Consider the following 16,231-nt stretch of genomic DNA (forward strand, 5'->3'; position numbering starts at 1 on the left):
CAGTAGGAGAAAGGAAAAAGGTTGAAAAACCATAACCACAAACTTGAGAACTGTAAACGTGAGAACAGTCATAGAACAGATAACAACAGAAACATTGGGAGGGAGCTGTGTCCCCCAATGGAGGCTTCAAGAAACAGATTTTACGGTAAGCAACCAAAAATCCTGTTTTCTTTATCGCCTCTCATTGGGGGACACAGGAACCATGGGACGTCCCAAAGCAGTCCCTAGGGCGGGAAAAACAGACTTCCATCAGGCCAGAGGACTCACCACTGCCGCCTGCAAGATCCTCTGCCTAGGCTGGCGTCCGCCAAAGCGTAGGTATGGACCTTGTCAAATTTGGCGAACGTCTGGATGGAAGACCAAGTTGCCGCTTGCAAAGCTGTAGGGCGGAAGCCCTGTGGTGCACCGCCCAGGAGGCGCCGACTGCCCGGGTAGAGTGAGCCTTAATCCCAGGAGGGGGCACTCTGTACTTAACCCGGTAAGCCTCCGGAATTGCAGTTCTGATCCAGCGAGCAATAGTCGCCTTGGAAGCAGGTTGGCCTCTGCGCGGGCCATCAGGATAGTCGAAAAGAGAATCAGTCTCTCGGAAAGTGGACGTTCTATCCAGGTAGATCCCCACTGCCCTGACGAGGTCCAGCTTGTTCAACTATCGCTCCAAAGAATGAGTCGGAGCTGGACAAAAGGAAGGTAGAACGATGTCCTCGTTGAGGTGGAAGAGGCTGAGGCCTGAGGACCACCTTGTCCTGGTAGATGACTAAGAACGGAGGACGGCAAGAAAGAGCCGCCAACTCGGAAACGCAGTGGATAGAAGTGATGGCCACAAGAAAGGCCACCTTCCAAGATAGGAATCTCCCTGAGGGGCTCACAGGGGGAAACCCTCAGAACGTCCAGTACCAGGTTTAAATCCCATGAATCCACAGGGGTCCTGTACGGAGGAACAGCGTGGGCCACTCCTTGAGGAAAGGTCTTAACCTGTGGTCGGGAAGCTAAAGTCTTCTGAAAAACAAAAGGATGGAAAGCGCAGAGACCTGGCCCTTCAGGGAACTAAGGGCCAGGCCCGAATCCAGTCCTGCCTGAAGAAAAGCAAAAATGGAAGGCAGGGAAAAAGGACATAGATGAAACACGGTTGGACTCGCACCAATGGAAGTAAGCCTTCCAGGTACAATAGAAGATCCTGGAAGGCGAAGGCTTCCGAGCCTGAATCATGGTGTGAATCACCCGTCCAAAAGGCCGGACGGTCCTAGAACTGCGGTCTCAAAAACCACGCCGTTAAAAGGAGCGACCGAGAATTCGGGTGTCAGATCGGACCCTGAGACCGCAGATCGGGCCTGTCTGGAAGGCGCCAGGGAGCGTCCGCGAGAAGTTGACGAGCTCCGCGAACCAAGCTCTCCTGGGCCAATTCGGGGCGATCAGAATGACCGGCACCCCTTCCGCTTTGATCTTCTTCAACAGTCTGGGAAGGAATGGAAGGGGTGGGAACAGGTAGGGCAGCACGAACTGTGACCAAGGAATGGCCAGAGCGTCGACGCCCACTGCGAGAATCGCGAGACCTGGAGATGAACTGCGGAACCTTCTTGTTCATTCGAGACGCAGTGAGATCCACGTCCGGAGTCCCCCATCGAAGACAAATCTGATGGAAGACCTCCGGATGCAAGGACCATTCCCCTGCCGCGAGGCCCTCGCGGCTGAGGAAATCGGCGGCCCAATTGTCCACGCCGGGGATATGCACCGCGGATAGCACCGGAACTGTTGCCACTGCCCAGAGGAGGATCTTGGATACCTCGGCCAAGGAGCTCCGAGGCCCCCCTTGATGGTTGACATATGCCACCGCCGTGGCATTGTCCGTCTGGATTCGAATTGGAATACCCCTGAGAATCCTTTTCCAGTGACGAAGGGACAGAAAAATGGCCCGGATCTCGAGGACAATGATCAGCAAGGTTGCCCCCTGCACCGACCAGCGGCCCCGTACAGTCAGGTGGCGAAACACCGCACCCCAGCCGAGCAGTCTGGCGTCCGTCATCAACACCTGCCAGGGACTGGAAGGATCTCTTGTCTTCGGGAAGAAAGACCTTCCTCTGATGAGTGTCGAAGAGCACGCCCAGAAAGATGATGTGTTGAGGAATAAGGCAGGGCTACTTCCGGTTGACCGGCCACCCGAAACGGGCTAGGGCGTCGACGATGGACAGGCTTTCCTGAGCCTGAGAAAAGGACAGAGCCTTGATGAGGATGTCGTCGAGGTATGGAAACAGAACCAGGCCTCTGACCCTCAAGATGGCCGTCAGCGCCGCCATGATCTTCATGAAAACTCTTGGGGAGGTTGCAAGACCGAACGGCAGGGCGACAAACTGAAAATGTTCCTGAAGCACTGCAAACCGCAGGTCTCGGTGATGTCCCGGAAATATCGGAACGTGGAGGTAGGCGTCCTGAATATCTATGGAACACAGAAATTCCTGAGCCTCCATGGAAGCAATTACTGAACGAAGGGATTCAATCCTGAAGTGCTTCAGACGAACTCTCCTGTTCAGTAATTTGAGGTCCAGAATGGGACGCACCCTGCTGTCTTTTTTTTTTTTTTTTCGGTACCACAAAAAGGTTGGAATAGAAACCTGTGAACCGCTCTTTTTCTGGGACGGGAACAATTACCCCGGCTTTGAGGAGAGAAGTGATGGCTGCGAAGAAACCTGGAACTAGAGCGGGATCTCTTGGAGTTCGGGATTCTAAGAATCGATCCCGGGGTCGAGAAACGTACTCTATCTTGTATCCGAGGATACAACTTCTCTGACCCATGCGTCCTCTACTTAGGAGATCCAGACGTCCCTGAAGAAGAGGAGACGGCCGCCCAGCCGGGGAGGTGGGATGTCGACTAGCAGAAAGTCAGGCCGAGGTGGTTCTTCCAGTCCTGGAGGGCCTACCCTGGGAGTAGCGAGGACGCCAGGAAGGAGTGGGCCTATAGGATGCCGCCTTCTTCTCTTGGCGTGCCTGCGGCCTTTGATGCTGCTGGGAGAAGGAGTTTGATGCTGCGAAGCGACGAAAAGGCTGAAATTGACGTCTAAAGGAGAGGCGACGAGGCTTGGCCTGGGGAAGAAGGGAGCCTGTGCCCCCAGTAGCGTCCTTAATGATTTGGTCCAGTTTAGAACCAAAAAGGACGAGACCCCTGAAAAGGCAGGCTGGTAAGGGACTTTTTAGAGGACAAATCCGCCTGCCAGGCCTTAAGCCAAACGGTCCGGCGGATGGCAACCGCATTGCTGGACGCCTGAACCGCACAAGACGCGGCGTCCAGATAGGCTGAGACCAGATATTCACCTGCGTGAGAAATCTGGTTGGCAAGTCCCGCCAGCTGTCTGGAAGGAACCCCGTTCAGAATGCCCTGACGTAGCTGTTTGGCCCATTTGGATATGGATTTAGAAACCCAAGTGGAAGCAAAGGCCGGGCAAAGACTGGCTGCGGCAGCTTCAAAGGCTGACTTCACGAAAGATTCTAAGACTATCCTTAGAATCCTTCAGAGATGTTCCGCCGGACAGTGGGAGGACCGTGTCGGTGGATAGTCTAGAAACCGGAGGATCAGGGAGAAGCCGTCCAATTAGCGGTGAGCTCTGGAGAAAAGGGATATAAAACGCCAAGTCGCTTTCCTCTCTGAAAGCGTCTGGTCGGGTTCTCTCTCTCTGTGGTCATAATCTCCTCGAATTCCGGGTGAGGAGCGAAAAACTTGGAAGGTGGTTTAGCCCATCTAAACGAAACCGCCTAGTCTGCGGGTTCCGTAGAGGACTCCTTGATGCCACAAAGGTTAGATTTATCGCTCCAATGAGATTCTGAACCATCCCTCATGGTAGCGATCTGGTTGGAATCCAACTCCGAAACATGCTCCGAAGGCGCATCAGAGAACGCCTCGACTGACTCAGGGAAGGAGGATCGGGAGGATCCCGACCGCAGAGGAGGACCGAGTGGCGAGATGGAGCGAGAAGAGGACTCAGACCGGCGTTCCTGTCTGGACCTTTGCGGCTAGCAATGGAGGGCTCGGACGGAGCTTCCTGCGACCCGCTGGCTACTGCAAGGTCTGCAGGTGTAACTGATCCAGCACGGACACCAAAGTTTGAGACGCCAGAGTTAGATCGGCCACCGATTGGGACAGAGAGGAAGCCCAGCCTGGGATGGGTGAATCACTCTCGGGCGGATCGGCCGGGGGATCTTGGGAGCGGTGGGAACAATCGGGTTGCTCCAGAGCCTGACAGAGCGGAGGCAGAAGAGGAAGAAGTAGGAGGACCCCCTTAGAGTTAGACATTTGCAGAGGTCCCTGAAGAAAATGCCAGAGGGTTAGGGGACAGTGGGGCAGAGGGGGTGTCAGTCTGCAGTGCAGAGCTACTCACGGCAGACGAAAAGCAGATACCAGGATGCTGTAGGCCTGTAGGAAGATGCTGTGGATCTCCGGTGCAGATGGTGTGCTGTGCCCCCAGAAAGGATCGCTCTGGGGAGTTCTCCGGCGCAGGTGTGTGGCAAGATAGAGAAAAAACTCGTGCCCTGAGTGTCCGGCAGCCGGCGTGGAGGAAGGGGCGGAGCCAGTCGAGATGGTGCCGGTGGGTGGGGAAAAGCAGGGCACAGATTGTCGGGCGGGAGAAAGCCCGCCCGATGAAAAAGGAAGTGGGCGGAGCGCGGCACCGGAAGTAGGCCCCGGGAAAAGCCGGGGCCTATATTAGAAGCCGGTGCCCGCTGAGAAGAACCCCCGCGGCTCAGACACTGCCCGGCAGAGCGGCGCGGAAGCCGCCGCATGAAGGAGAGAGCGCTGCCGCCGGTTAAGAGTCGCCAGAGTAGGCCCCGGAAAAGCCGGGGCCTAAATTAGGAGCCGGTGACCGGAGAGAAGATCCCTGCGGCGCAGACGCTGCCCGGCAGAGCGGCGCGGCATCCTCCGCATTTAAGAGAGGGAGCGCTGCCGCCGGTGAAGAGTCGCCGGAGTAGGCCCCGGAAAAGCCGGGGCCTAAATTAGGAGCCGGTGACCGGAGAGAAGATCCCTGCGGCGCAGACGCTGCCCGGCAGAGCGGCGCGGCATCCTCCGCATTTAAGAGAGGGAGCGCTGCCGCCGGTGAAGAGTCGCCGGAGTAGGCCCCGGAAAAGCCGGGGCCTAAATTAGGCGCCGGCGACCGCCGGAAGCAACGGTGCTGGCTGTGGAGGTGAGCGACGCCTGAGCGGCCGCCGCATAGAACGCTGAGGGCAGGTGGTACGCCGCAAGTAGGCCCCGGGAAAGGCCGGGGCCTAAATTAGGAGCCAGCGACCGCTGAGGGAAAAGCTGCAGGCAGGAGTGTGCCGCAAGCAGGCCCCGGGAGGCCGGGGCCTGAAGGAAGAACGGCGACCGCTGGAGGAACGCGGTGGGGCATGGAAAGGTAGAGCGGCTGGCAGAAGAAAAAAAAAACGCCACGTCAGAAAGAGCCACCACGCAGGGAACGGGGAAAGTGCTGCAAATGCAGCGATGACCCCGCGCTGAGTCCTGGGAACCCCTTTAGAAATACTCATCTAGTAAAATCCCCCCTCGTCTGCTACTAACCTTGAGAAGGTATCAGACGTCCATAGGAGCTGTGATGGACGTCCTCGTCTCCTCCGACCGACAGGCTCTGGTAGGCGAGTGGGTGGGGGACGGGCGAGGACCGGACTTCTGAGCACGCTTGTGTGCCAGGCTCTTGGTCCTGCTGAGGGATCTATGAGGATACGGGGTGGCAGTACACGCCGTACTCATAGTCCGCCTTGTGGGACTACAGGTGTGACTCTTCACCCTGTATCCCTTCCGGAAAACCTGAAAAGAAACGACGCACATTGAGGTAGATAAGGGTCTAATGAAAGACCCGTGTCCACCTCCTACTGACACTAAGCTAAACTGAAGAGTATAATGCCAGTCGGTGGGGTGTACACTGCAGAGGAGGAGCTAACTTTTATTTGCATAGTGTCAGCCTCCTAGTGGCAGCAGCATACACCCCATGGTTCCTGTGTCCCCCAATGAGAGGCGATAAAGAAAAGTATATTCCTCACACCCATTTTCCCCCCAAATTTGGAAAGAAAAGTGCGTCTTATGGTCCGGAAAATACGGTGTGTGTGTGAATGTGTCAAATTGGGGTCTGTCTTACAGTCCGAATTCAGCTTAACTGTGAAGGGATCAGCACAGGTGGAGGAGTGGTCACAGGGGTTGTTCGATGGTCCAGGCTGGTGCGGTGGCCTCTGGGAAACTCCATCCTAGGATGGTGCAGTGGAGGTGCTGTGGGGCGGCAGCGTCTGTGATGGGGCAGTGGTGGGGCTCTGTGCTGCATGGTGGGGCTCTGCCGGCATTTTGTCAAAGCCCGGAGGCCCCCACAGCTCTGTTGCTGTGATGCGGTGGCCTCGGGGAAAATAGCCACCGAAGGCAGTTTTCGCGTAGGCCACCGCCGCACCACAGTTGTACCAGCCTGAGAAGGGAGGCTGCAACGGGACCACCGCCACAGGATTTTTAAGTATATTCCGACCATAAGACACATCCCCATTTTCCTCATATATATATATATATATATATATATATATATATATATATATATATATATATATATATATATATATATATATATATATATATATATATATACATACACACACACATATACATACATATACACACACATGTATATTATCTATCAAAACCCTGCATTATTATATGTGTAGCAGAGCTGTTTCTGGTAATTAATTCATATGTTTCTATTCAATGACCGCACAATTCTTGAGGATTTGATGCATAAAGTATATTAGAAAGGTGTGTAAGTTTTAAAAAAATACAATAAATAGCCTTTATTTACTGAAACAGCAATACCCCTTCAGATACAATAGCAATAGTAGCCTTCTACTTTATAAAAGTAGGCTTCATTCTTACTTACCAACTCTGGTAAAACAAAATTCTACAAACAGATTTGCAAGGACAAGGTTTTAAAACAAAAAATTTTTTACTAAAAAAATAATTAGCAATTTAAATTTCTTTACCGAGTTTTTACCTTTTTAAAAAGAAACCCATCCACGTGACCAACACTCAAGGATAGACAATATATAAAATGATTGCACATTTACAAAAATATGGGAAATATATAGAAAAAGAATATTAGAAAGGTTTCTGTTTGTAGACATTTGAAAATAAATCACATCTCAATCCGGTAGATGCAGCAACATAAAATATATATATATTATATATATACGTATATATAAAGCGGCAACCAAATGGCCCACTAATCCTCAAAACTCAGGGAAGGAAATTCTAGATTATAAGAGGGGGGTCAAATCAATTGTTTTCCTCCTCCTCTTGGTTCGCCGGCTGGAAGGGCAGAGTGGTTTGTCCTCTTTCGGGATCTTGCATACGGAGAATTCGAATAATATTACTAGAAGGAAGAGAGCTGCAAAAGAAAACGAAAATACACAATATTACATTAAGGTATTAAAATATAAAAACATCCTCGGATGACACCTTATCCGAGCACGTTCACTCTTCACTAATCCTCATCACCTTTCCACTATCCAAAATTTTCATTTTTGTTTTTTACCCATAACTTTTTTTTTACTTTTCCATAACTACTGTCATATGAAGTTTTCTACAGGTCAGTGCAATTGCAGCGATGCCAAATGACTGTCCTCGGGCATGTGACCAGACACCTTTACTACATTCCTTTTATTTTATTTCATGGCTCCAAGCAGATTTGATAAATTTAATTTATTACCTCATGTGTTGTGGTGTTAATAAAATAAACTGTCGAAACCTCTGGGAATCCGCCATAGTAAGCATCATGTCCATGGATATCCTTCTATTCACCATATCCTACAAGACAGAGCAGAAGATACATCAGAAGTGAGATATAGAGACATGAAGGAGAAAGAGGTCTACAAGGAGAATCGGCATCTTCCATCATGGCACCTCAGACCACCAAGAAACCTGCTCTGTATGGACAGGGGGCACGAGGGAGTTTTCTTCCTTCTGGGAGAGGGCTATTCACATACTTTTACGAAGGAGCAGTGCCCCCCTACCAGATGGATCTGCTCAATCAGCAATAACAAAGAACAAACTTTGCATGCGTACTTATCGGGGGTCATCAATTGGTTTAATACATAAGGCAATGATATGTGAAGCCCAAGGCTTTCTGATCAAGGCCATGAGGTTAGGAGTAGTTTGGAGCAAAAAAATAAAAAAATAAAAAAATAGGACATTGTATTACACTGATGTAAACACACATATACACAATATATATCTACTATATAAAGCTGAATGTGTGTGTGTGTGTGTGTGTGTGTGTGTGTGTATGTGTGTGTGTGTGTATGTGTGTGTGTATGTCCGGGATTGGCATCTGCACCGTCGCAGCTACAGCCACAAAATTTTGCACAGTCACACGTCTGGACCCCGAGAGCGTCATAGCTATATTGTGAGGCAAAATTTTAACCCCGCGTGTTCCAATTCACCAAACAATTTTGCCCCTATCTACATAATGGGGAAAAAAGTTAAAGGAAAAGTGTTGGAAGCGTCGCAGCTACAGCGACAAAATTTTGCACAGTCACACGTCTGGACCCTGAGAGCGTCATAGGCTACGTTGTGAGGTGAAATTTTAACCCCGTGCTTTGCAATTCACCAAACAATTTTGCCCCTATCTACATAATGGGGAAAAAAATGAAAGGAAAAGTGTTGGAGGCGTCGCAGCTACAGAAACAAAATTTTGCAGTCACACGTCTGGACCCTGAGAGCGTCATAGGCTACGTTGTGAGGTGAAATTTTAACCCCGCGCTTTCCAATTCATCAAACAATTTTGCCCCTATCTACATAATGGGGAAAAAGTGAAATGAAAAGTGTTGGAGGCGTCGCAGCTACAGCCACAAAATTTTGCACAGTCACACGTCTGGACCCTGAGAGCGTCATAGGCTATGTTGTGAGGTGAAACTTTAACTCCGCGCTTTCCAATTCACCAAACTATTTTTCCCCTATCTACATAATGGGGAAAAGTGAAAGGAAAAGTGTTGGAGGCAAATTGACAGCTGCCAGATGTGAACAAGGGGGACTTAAAGAGTGAGAGCGATGGCGCCAAAGAGTATATACCGTACAGTTGCTAAGGTGGGACCCCGACATGGGATACTCACCACACACGGGGATATGAACACACACACAAAATGCGCCACACACTACCACATGCTTGAACACATATACCACCCTCAGCACACATTTCACCACACATACACCAACCTCGCCACATAAAAGTCGAAACACAAAAGTCGCCGCTCAAAACTCACCACGCGCAAAACTCGCCACATGCAAAAAATAGGCTCACGCAAAACTCGCCACAAGTGCAAAACTCACCTCATGGAAAACTCGCCACACGCAAAACTTGCACATGCGGAAAAATTGCCACATGCACAAAATTTGCAACACATGCAAAAGTTGCCTCACACAAAACTTGCACATACTCAAAAGGCACCAGACATAAAACTCACCACGCGCAAAACTCGCCATGCGCAAAACTTGCTGCACACAACTTGCTACACTAACCTGTCACATTCAACTCGACACACAAAAAGTTGCTACACGCGAGTTGCCACACAAAACTCATCTCACAAAAGTCGCTACATGCATGTCGCCACACACAACTCAACACACACAACTTGACAAACGAAACTCGCCCTAAAACACACACAAGTCTGGTATTAGCCTTCAAAAATAAAAATCTGATTAATAAGCAGACAAACTACAAGAGCAACAAATGTACCATATAGGAAATACGGCAGCTGTCAGTCACATGACCTGTCTATTATGTGTATGTGTGAGCTAATATATACTGCCAGGGGGAGGGCTTCCTGTTGGCTGGGGATTTATCAGGCTGTCAATTTATCTTACAAATACTGAGGTAAAAATACTGAGCAAATAACGTGTTAACGAGGTCTAATACAGGAGATCACACAGGTATATACTATATACAGGGGAGATGACACACAGATCTATACTATATACAGGAGAGATGACACACAGGTATATACTATATAAAGGAGGAGATGACATACAGGTACATACTATATACATGAGGAGATGACACACAGGTATATACTATATACAGGAGCAGATTACCTACAGGTATATACTATATACAGGAGGAGATGACATACAGGTATATGCTATATATAGAAGATGACATACAGGTATATACTATATACAAGAGGAGATGACACACACATATATACTATATACAGGGGAGATGACACACAGGTATATACTATATATAGAAGGAGATGACATACAGGTATATACTATATATAGGAGGAGATGACATACAGGTATATACTATATATAGGAGGAGATGACATACAGGTATATACTATATATAGGAGGAGATGACATACAGGTATATACTATATATAGGAGGAGATGACATACAGGTATATACTATATATAGGAGGAGATGACATACAGGTATATACTATATATAGGAGGAGATGACATACAGGTATATACTATATACAGGAGATGACATACAAGTGTATACTATATATAAGGGAGATGACAAACATGTATATACTGAGGTGAAAATGAGAGGTGTGAGGTGAAAATGAAAAGGTGAGAGTGCAAAATGAGAGGAGTGAGGGAAAATAGTGTAGTGATCGGAAAATGACAGATGTGAGGTCAAAATGACAAGTGTTAGGCGGGAATGAGAGGAGTGAGGGAGAAAATGAGAGGTGTGAGGGAGAAAATGAGAGATGTGAGGGGGAAAATTAAAGATGTGATTGGGAAAATGAGAGGCGTGATGGGAAAATAAGAGAAGTCACGTGCTATAACTAACCACAGATATTTACTATGCCCAGGCAACGCTGGGCTCTTCAGCTAGTTAGTGAATATATGTCTAAAAAAAAAAAATATACATATACACACACATATATATATATATATATATATATATATATATATATATATATATATATACACACATGAAATGGAAGTGAGCGGCACTGGAGCAATCCTACAACCCTACACATGTGGTAGAGGAGTGTGGGTGGTCATCAGGTTTCTTAACTCCTGCAACCTCAGCTCCACCTTCTCAAAGTGTGAAGGGTTGTTCATGCGCCGCACACTTCCATACTGGGTGGTGAGCGGTGTTGCCAACATCCCGTAGCCATATCAGTAACCCCTTAGCGACCGCCAATACGCCTTTTAACAGCGGCCGCTAAGGGTACTTAAACCACAGCACCGTTAATTAACGGCGCTGTGGAAAAAGTAAATAGCGCCCCCCAGAGTCGGATTTTCTCCGGGGTCTGGGCTGCCAGGGGTAGCCGAGACCCCAGAGAACATGATTCGGGTTTTTTTTTTTACCGACCCCGCATTTACGATCGCCGGTAATTAAACGTTTACCGGCGATCACAAAAACAACGCGATCTTTTTTTAATTTCTCTGTCCTCCGATGTGATCGCACATCAGAGGACAGAGAAAAGGGGTCCCAGATAGCCCCCCGATACTCACCTATCTCCCCCGGTGCTCCTCGTGGCTCCCGGTGGGCGCCGCCATCTTCAAAATGGCGGGCGCATGCGCAGTGCGCCCGCCGGCCGGCACCGGGAGAGTCTTTGGGGTCTCGGCTGCCGGGGGTAGCCGAGACCCCAAAGAACATGATCGGGGTCGGTTTTACCGACCCCTGTTTTGCGATCGCCGGTAATTAACTGTTTACCGGCGACCGCAAAAAAAAAAAAAAAATCAAAAGTGTAATTCTCTGTCCTCTGATGTGATCGCACATCAGAGGACAGAGAAATAGGGGGATTCGGGGACCCTATTATACTTACCGGTGTCCCTGGATCCTCCTGCTGCTCCTCCTGGCTGCCGGGGAAAAGAAAATGCTGGGCGCATGCGCAGTGCGCCTGCCATCTATCGCCATCTGCCGGCCGACAGGAGAAGAGCAGTTGGGGCTAAAATTAGGGTTAGAGTTGGGGTTAGGGCTAGGGTTAGGGGCTAAATTTAGGGTTAGGGTTGGGGCTAAATTTAGGGTTAGGGTTGGGGCTAAATTCAGGGTTAGGGTTCTTTCACACTTACGTCGGTACGGGGCCGTCGCAATGCGTCGGCCCGACATACCGACGCACGTTGTGAAAATTGTGCACAACGTGGGCAGCGGATGTAGTTTTTCAACGCATCCGCTGCCCAATCTATGTCCTGGGGAGGAGGGGGCGGAGTTACCGCCACGCATGCGCGGTCAGAAATGGCGGGCGCGACGTACAAAAAAAGTTACATTGAACATTTTTTGTGCCGACGGTCCGCCAAAACACAACTGATCCAGTGCACGACGGACGCGACGTGTGGCCATCCGTCACGATCCGTCGGCAATACAAGTCTATTGGCAAAAAAACGCATCCTGCGGGCACATTTGGAGGATCCATTTTTTGTCCAAAACGACGGATTGCGACGGATGCGAAACGACGCAAGTGTGAAAGTAGCCTTAGGGCTAGGGTTAGGGTTAAAGTTAGGGCTAGGGTTGGGGCTAAAGTTAGGGTTAGATTTGGGGTTAGGGTTTGGATTAGAGTTGGTATTAGGGTTAGGGTTGGCATTAGGGTTACGCTTGGGATTAGGGTTAGGTTTGGGATTGGGTTAAGGTTAGGGTTGTGATTAGGGGTGTATTGGGATTAGGGTTAGGTTTGAGGTTAGGGTTGAGATTAGGATTAGGGGTGTGTTGGATTTAGGGTTTTGATTAGGGTTGACATTAGGGTTGTTTTGGGGTAAGGGTTGTGATTATCGTTAGGGTTAGTGATTAGGATTATGGATCGGGTTGGGATTAGGGTTAGGGGTGTGTTGGGGTTAGGGTTAGAGCTAGAATTGGGGGGTTTCCACTGTTTAGTTACATCAGGGGGTCTCCAAACACGACAGCCAATTTTGCGCTCAAAAAGTCAAATGGTGCTCCCTCCCTTCTGAGCTCTGCCGTGCGCCCAAACAGTGGGTTACCCCCACATATGGGGCATCAGCGTACTCGGGATAAATTGGACAACAACTTTTGGGGTCCAATTTCTCCTGTTACCCTTGTGAAAATAAAAACTTGGGGTCTACAAAATCTTTTTTGTGGAAAAAAATATATATTTTTATTTTCACGACTCTGCATTCTAAACTTCTGTGAAGCACTTGGGCATTCAAAGTTCTCACCACACATCTAGATAAGTTCCTTGGGGGGGTCTAGTTTACAAAATGGTGTCACTTGTGGGGGGTTTCCACTGTTTAGGCACATCAGGGGCTCTCTAAACGTGACATGGCGTCCAATCTCAATTCCAGCCAATTCTGCATTGAAAAAGTCAAACGGCGCTCCTTCACTTCCAAGCTCTGCGGTGCGCCCAAACAGTGGTTTACCCCCACATTTGGGGTATTGGCGTATTCAGGAGTAATTGCATAACAAAATTTATGGTTACATTTCTGTTTTTACACTTGTGAAAATAAAAAAAAATGGTTCTGAATTAAAATGTTTGCAAAAAAAAGTTAAATGTTCATTTTTTCCTTCCACATTGTTTCAGTTCCTGTGAAGCACGTAAAGGGTTAATAAACTTCTTGAATGCGGTTTTGAGAACCTTGAGGGGTCTAGTTTTTAGAATGGTGTCACACTTCTACTCCCTAACAAAAAAAAATTTTGTTTCCAAAATTGCGCTGATGTTAAGTAGACATGTGGGAAATGTTATTTATTAACTATTTTTCGTGACATATCTCTCTGATTTAAGGGCATAAAAATACAAAGTTTGAAAATTGCAAAATTTTAAAAATTTTCGCCATATTTCCGTTTTTTTCATAAATAATCGCAAGTAATATCGAAGAAATGTTACCACTAACATGAAGTACAATATGTCACGAAAAAACAGTCTCAGAATCAGCGGGATCCGTTGAAGTGTTCCAGAGTTATAACCTCATAAAGTGACAGTGGTCAGAATTGCAAAAATTGGCTCGGTCATTAAGTACCAAATTGGCTCTGTCACTAAGGGGTTAAGGACGAGCGCATGGCAGGCATCCGTCTCTCCTGACATCCCCATACACAAGAGAGGGGAGAAAACTACCCGAAAACAAAAGGATCCAGCATAGAAATGCTAACTGCTGTCTAACGTTCTCTCTCACCTATCAGGCGAGAATTGGGAGACCCCATAAGACACATCAGTTGATCAGCGATTACCGATTTTCTTCTGATGTGAATGGCGGCCTTAGCATTCCTGCAATATATTGGTGGGGTTTAGAGATCTGTATTCACTAACCACGTGCCGCAAAAGGCAGCCATTCGGAGCCTACACAGGCCTGGATGTGGCCTATAGCTACACTACTATAGATCAGAATACACATTACCATATAGACGTCAAATTCATCCAGACATCTGAAGGGAGATTCTGCGATGGACCAGAGAGAGAGCACAAAGCAGACGGTAGAAAACGATCGCTCTCCCCCGGACAGAGACCTCATGTCAGACAGTGCCGCCTTGTTTCCTTCTCCGGGCTGGACCTGTGGAGGAATATCACAGGGTGACTAGAAGAATGAAGTCTCACCTCATTTGTATGCTTTACCTAAGGAAAGGGCGGGACAATTATCTTTCCCAGGAGGTAGAAATTTTTTTCTTTTTTTTTTTATGACCAACTTACAGTTATGGCGAGAGTTTCATTCTTGTGGTCAAAGGCGATTTTCCCAGAATAAGCTCTCTGAGACAGCAAGGAGTCAAAGTAAAACTTGCATCGTAAAGTAAGGTACCTGCAAAGGAAGGAGCAGAGGGGGGATGAATATTCCTAGTGATCGAGCAATGGTCGCTATTCTGTACTCAAGCACACTCTGCATAATGAATGGCTGACGAAACTTGAGAATAAAGCCCACCCCCGACCCCCATATACAGTCATGGCCGAAAGTGTTGGCACCCTTTAAAGTGATCCCAAAAATTATTGCAATTACACATGTTTTGTTATACAAGTTTATTTTCTGTGTGTTTATTGGAACAAAAAAAGAAAAAGAAAGGCAAACTGGACATAATTTCACACAAAACCCCCAAAATGGGGAGGACAAAATTACTGGCACCTTTCCAAAATTATGGGTCAGCAACCTTGCTTTAAGCATGTGATGATTCTTCAAACTCACCTGTGGCGAGTAACAGGTGTGGGCAATATGAAAATCACACCTGAAACCAGAAAAAATGTGAGAATCTGAGTCCGTCTTTGTATTGTGTGTCTGTGTGTGCCACACTAAGCAAGGAGACCAAACAGAGGAGAAGAGAACTGTGTGAGGATCTGAGAACCAAAATTGCTGAACAATATCAACAATCTCAAGGTTACAAGTCCATCTCCAGAGAGTTTGATGTTCCTTTGTCCATGGTGAGCAACATAATCAAGAAATTTACAACCCATGGCACTGTAGCCAATCTCTCTGGACATGGACAGCAGAGAAAAATTGACGAAAAGTTGCAATGCAGGCTAGTCTGAATAGTGGTTAAGCAGCCCCAATCGAGTTCCAAAGAAATTCAAGCAGTTCTGCAGGCCCAGTATCAGCGCAAACTATCTGTCAACGTTGGAATGAAATTAAACGCTATGGCAGGAGACCCGGCAGGACGCTGCTATTGACAGAGAAATAAAAAAGCTAGACTTAAGTCTGCCAAAATCTATGAGAGAAAGTCAACTTCTTTCTGGGAAAGCATCTTTTGGACAGATGAAAACAAGACAGAGCTTTTGGTAAAAAAACATAATTATACCGTTTACCGAAAATGGGATGAGATCTATAAAGAAAATAATAGAGTACCTACAGTCAAATATGATGGAGGTTAAAAAAATGTCTTTGAGGTTGTTTTGCTGTTTCTGGCAATGGCTGCCCTAATTGTTTATAAAGTATTATAAAATCTGAAGATTACCAACCAATTTTGGGTCGCGAAGTAGTGCCCAGTGTTAGAAAGGTGGAAAAGTTGCGTCCTATGTAGTGATGTGCGAGTATACTCGTTGTTCGGGTTTTTCCAGAGCATGCTCGGGTGGTCTCCGAGTATTTGTTAGTGCTTGGAGATTTAGTTTTTGTTGACGCAGCTGCATGATTTACGGCTGCTAGATAGCTTGAATACATGTGGGGATTCCCTAGCAACCAGGCAACCCCCACATGTACTCAGGCTGGCTAGCAGCCGTAGTCCTAGGTAACGGGTCTTGCAGCAGGACAACGACCCTAAACATACTTCAAGAAGCACCCAGAAATGGATGGAAACAAGGTGCTGGAAAGTTCTGAAGTGGTCAATGAGTCTGGATCTAAATCCCATTG

The 16,231-nt window shown here is 47.8% G+C and overlaps 1 protein-coding gene across 5 annotated transcripts in view; it reads right to left on the reverse strand.

Annotated features, from left to right (window-relative positions):
• Nucleotides 1–6,734: 6,734 nt before the first annotated feature.
• The window catches only part of SMC6 (structural maintenance of chromosomes 6), a 133,115-nt gene continuing 123,618 nt past the window's right edge, over nucleotides 6,735–16,231 (reverse strand). For all 5 annotated transcript variants that reach the window (XM_069728125.1, XM_069728124.1, XM_069728126.1 and 2 more), the window contains exons 24-27: nucleotides 14,593–14,698; nucleotides 14,303–14,455; nucleotides 7,710–7,807; nucleotides 6,735–7,388 (exon numbers count right to left, since the gene is read on the reverse strand). In XM_069728125.1, coding sequence (XP_069584226.1) covers nucleotides 7,277–7,388; nucleotides 7,710–7,807; nucleotides 14,303–14,455; nucleotides 14,593–14,698 — 469 coding nt within the window. In that variant the 3' untranslated portion in view covers nucleotides 6,735–7,276. The remainder of the gene's footprint in view (nucleotides 7,389–7,709; nucleotides 7,808–14,302; nucleotides 14,456–14,592; nucleotides 14,699–16,231) is intronic.

Source organism: Ranitomeya imitator, chromosome 5, assembly GCF_032444005.1.
Source record: "Ranitomeya imitator isolate aRanImi1 chromosome 5, aRanImi1.pri, whole genome shotgun sequence".
In the NCBI taxonomy this organism is placed as follows: domain Eukaryota; kingdom Metazoa; phylum Chordata; class Amphibia; order Anura; family Dendrobatidae; genus Ranitomeya; species Ranitomeya imitator.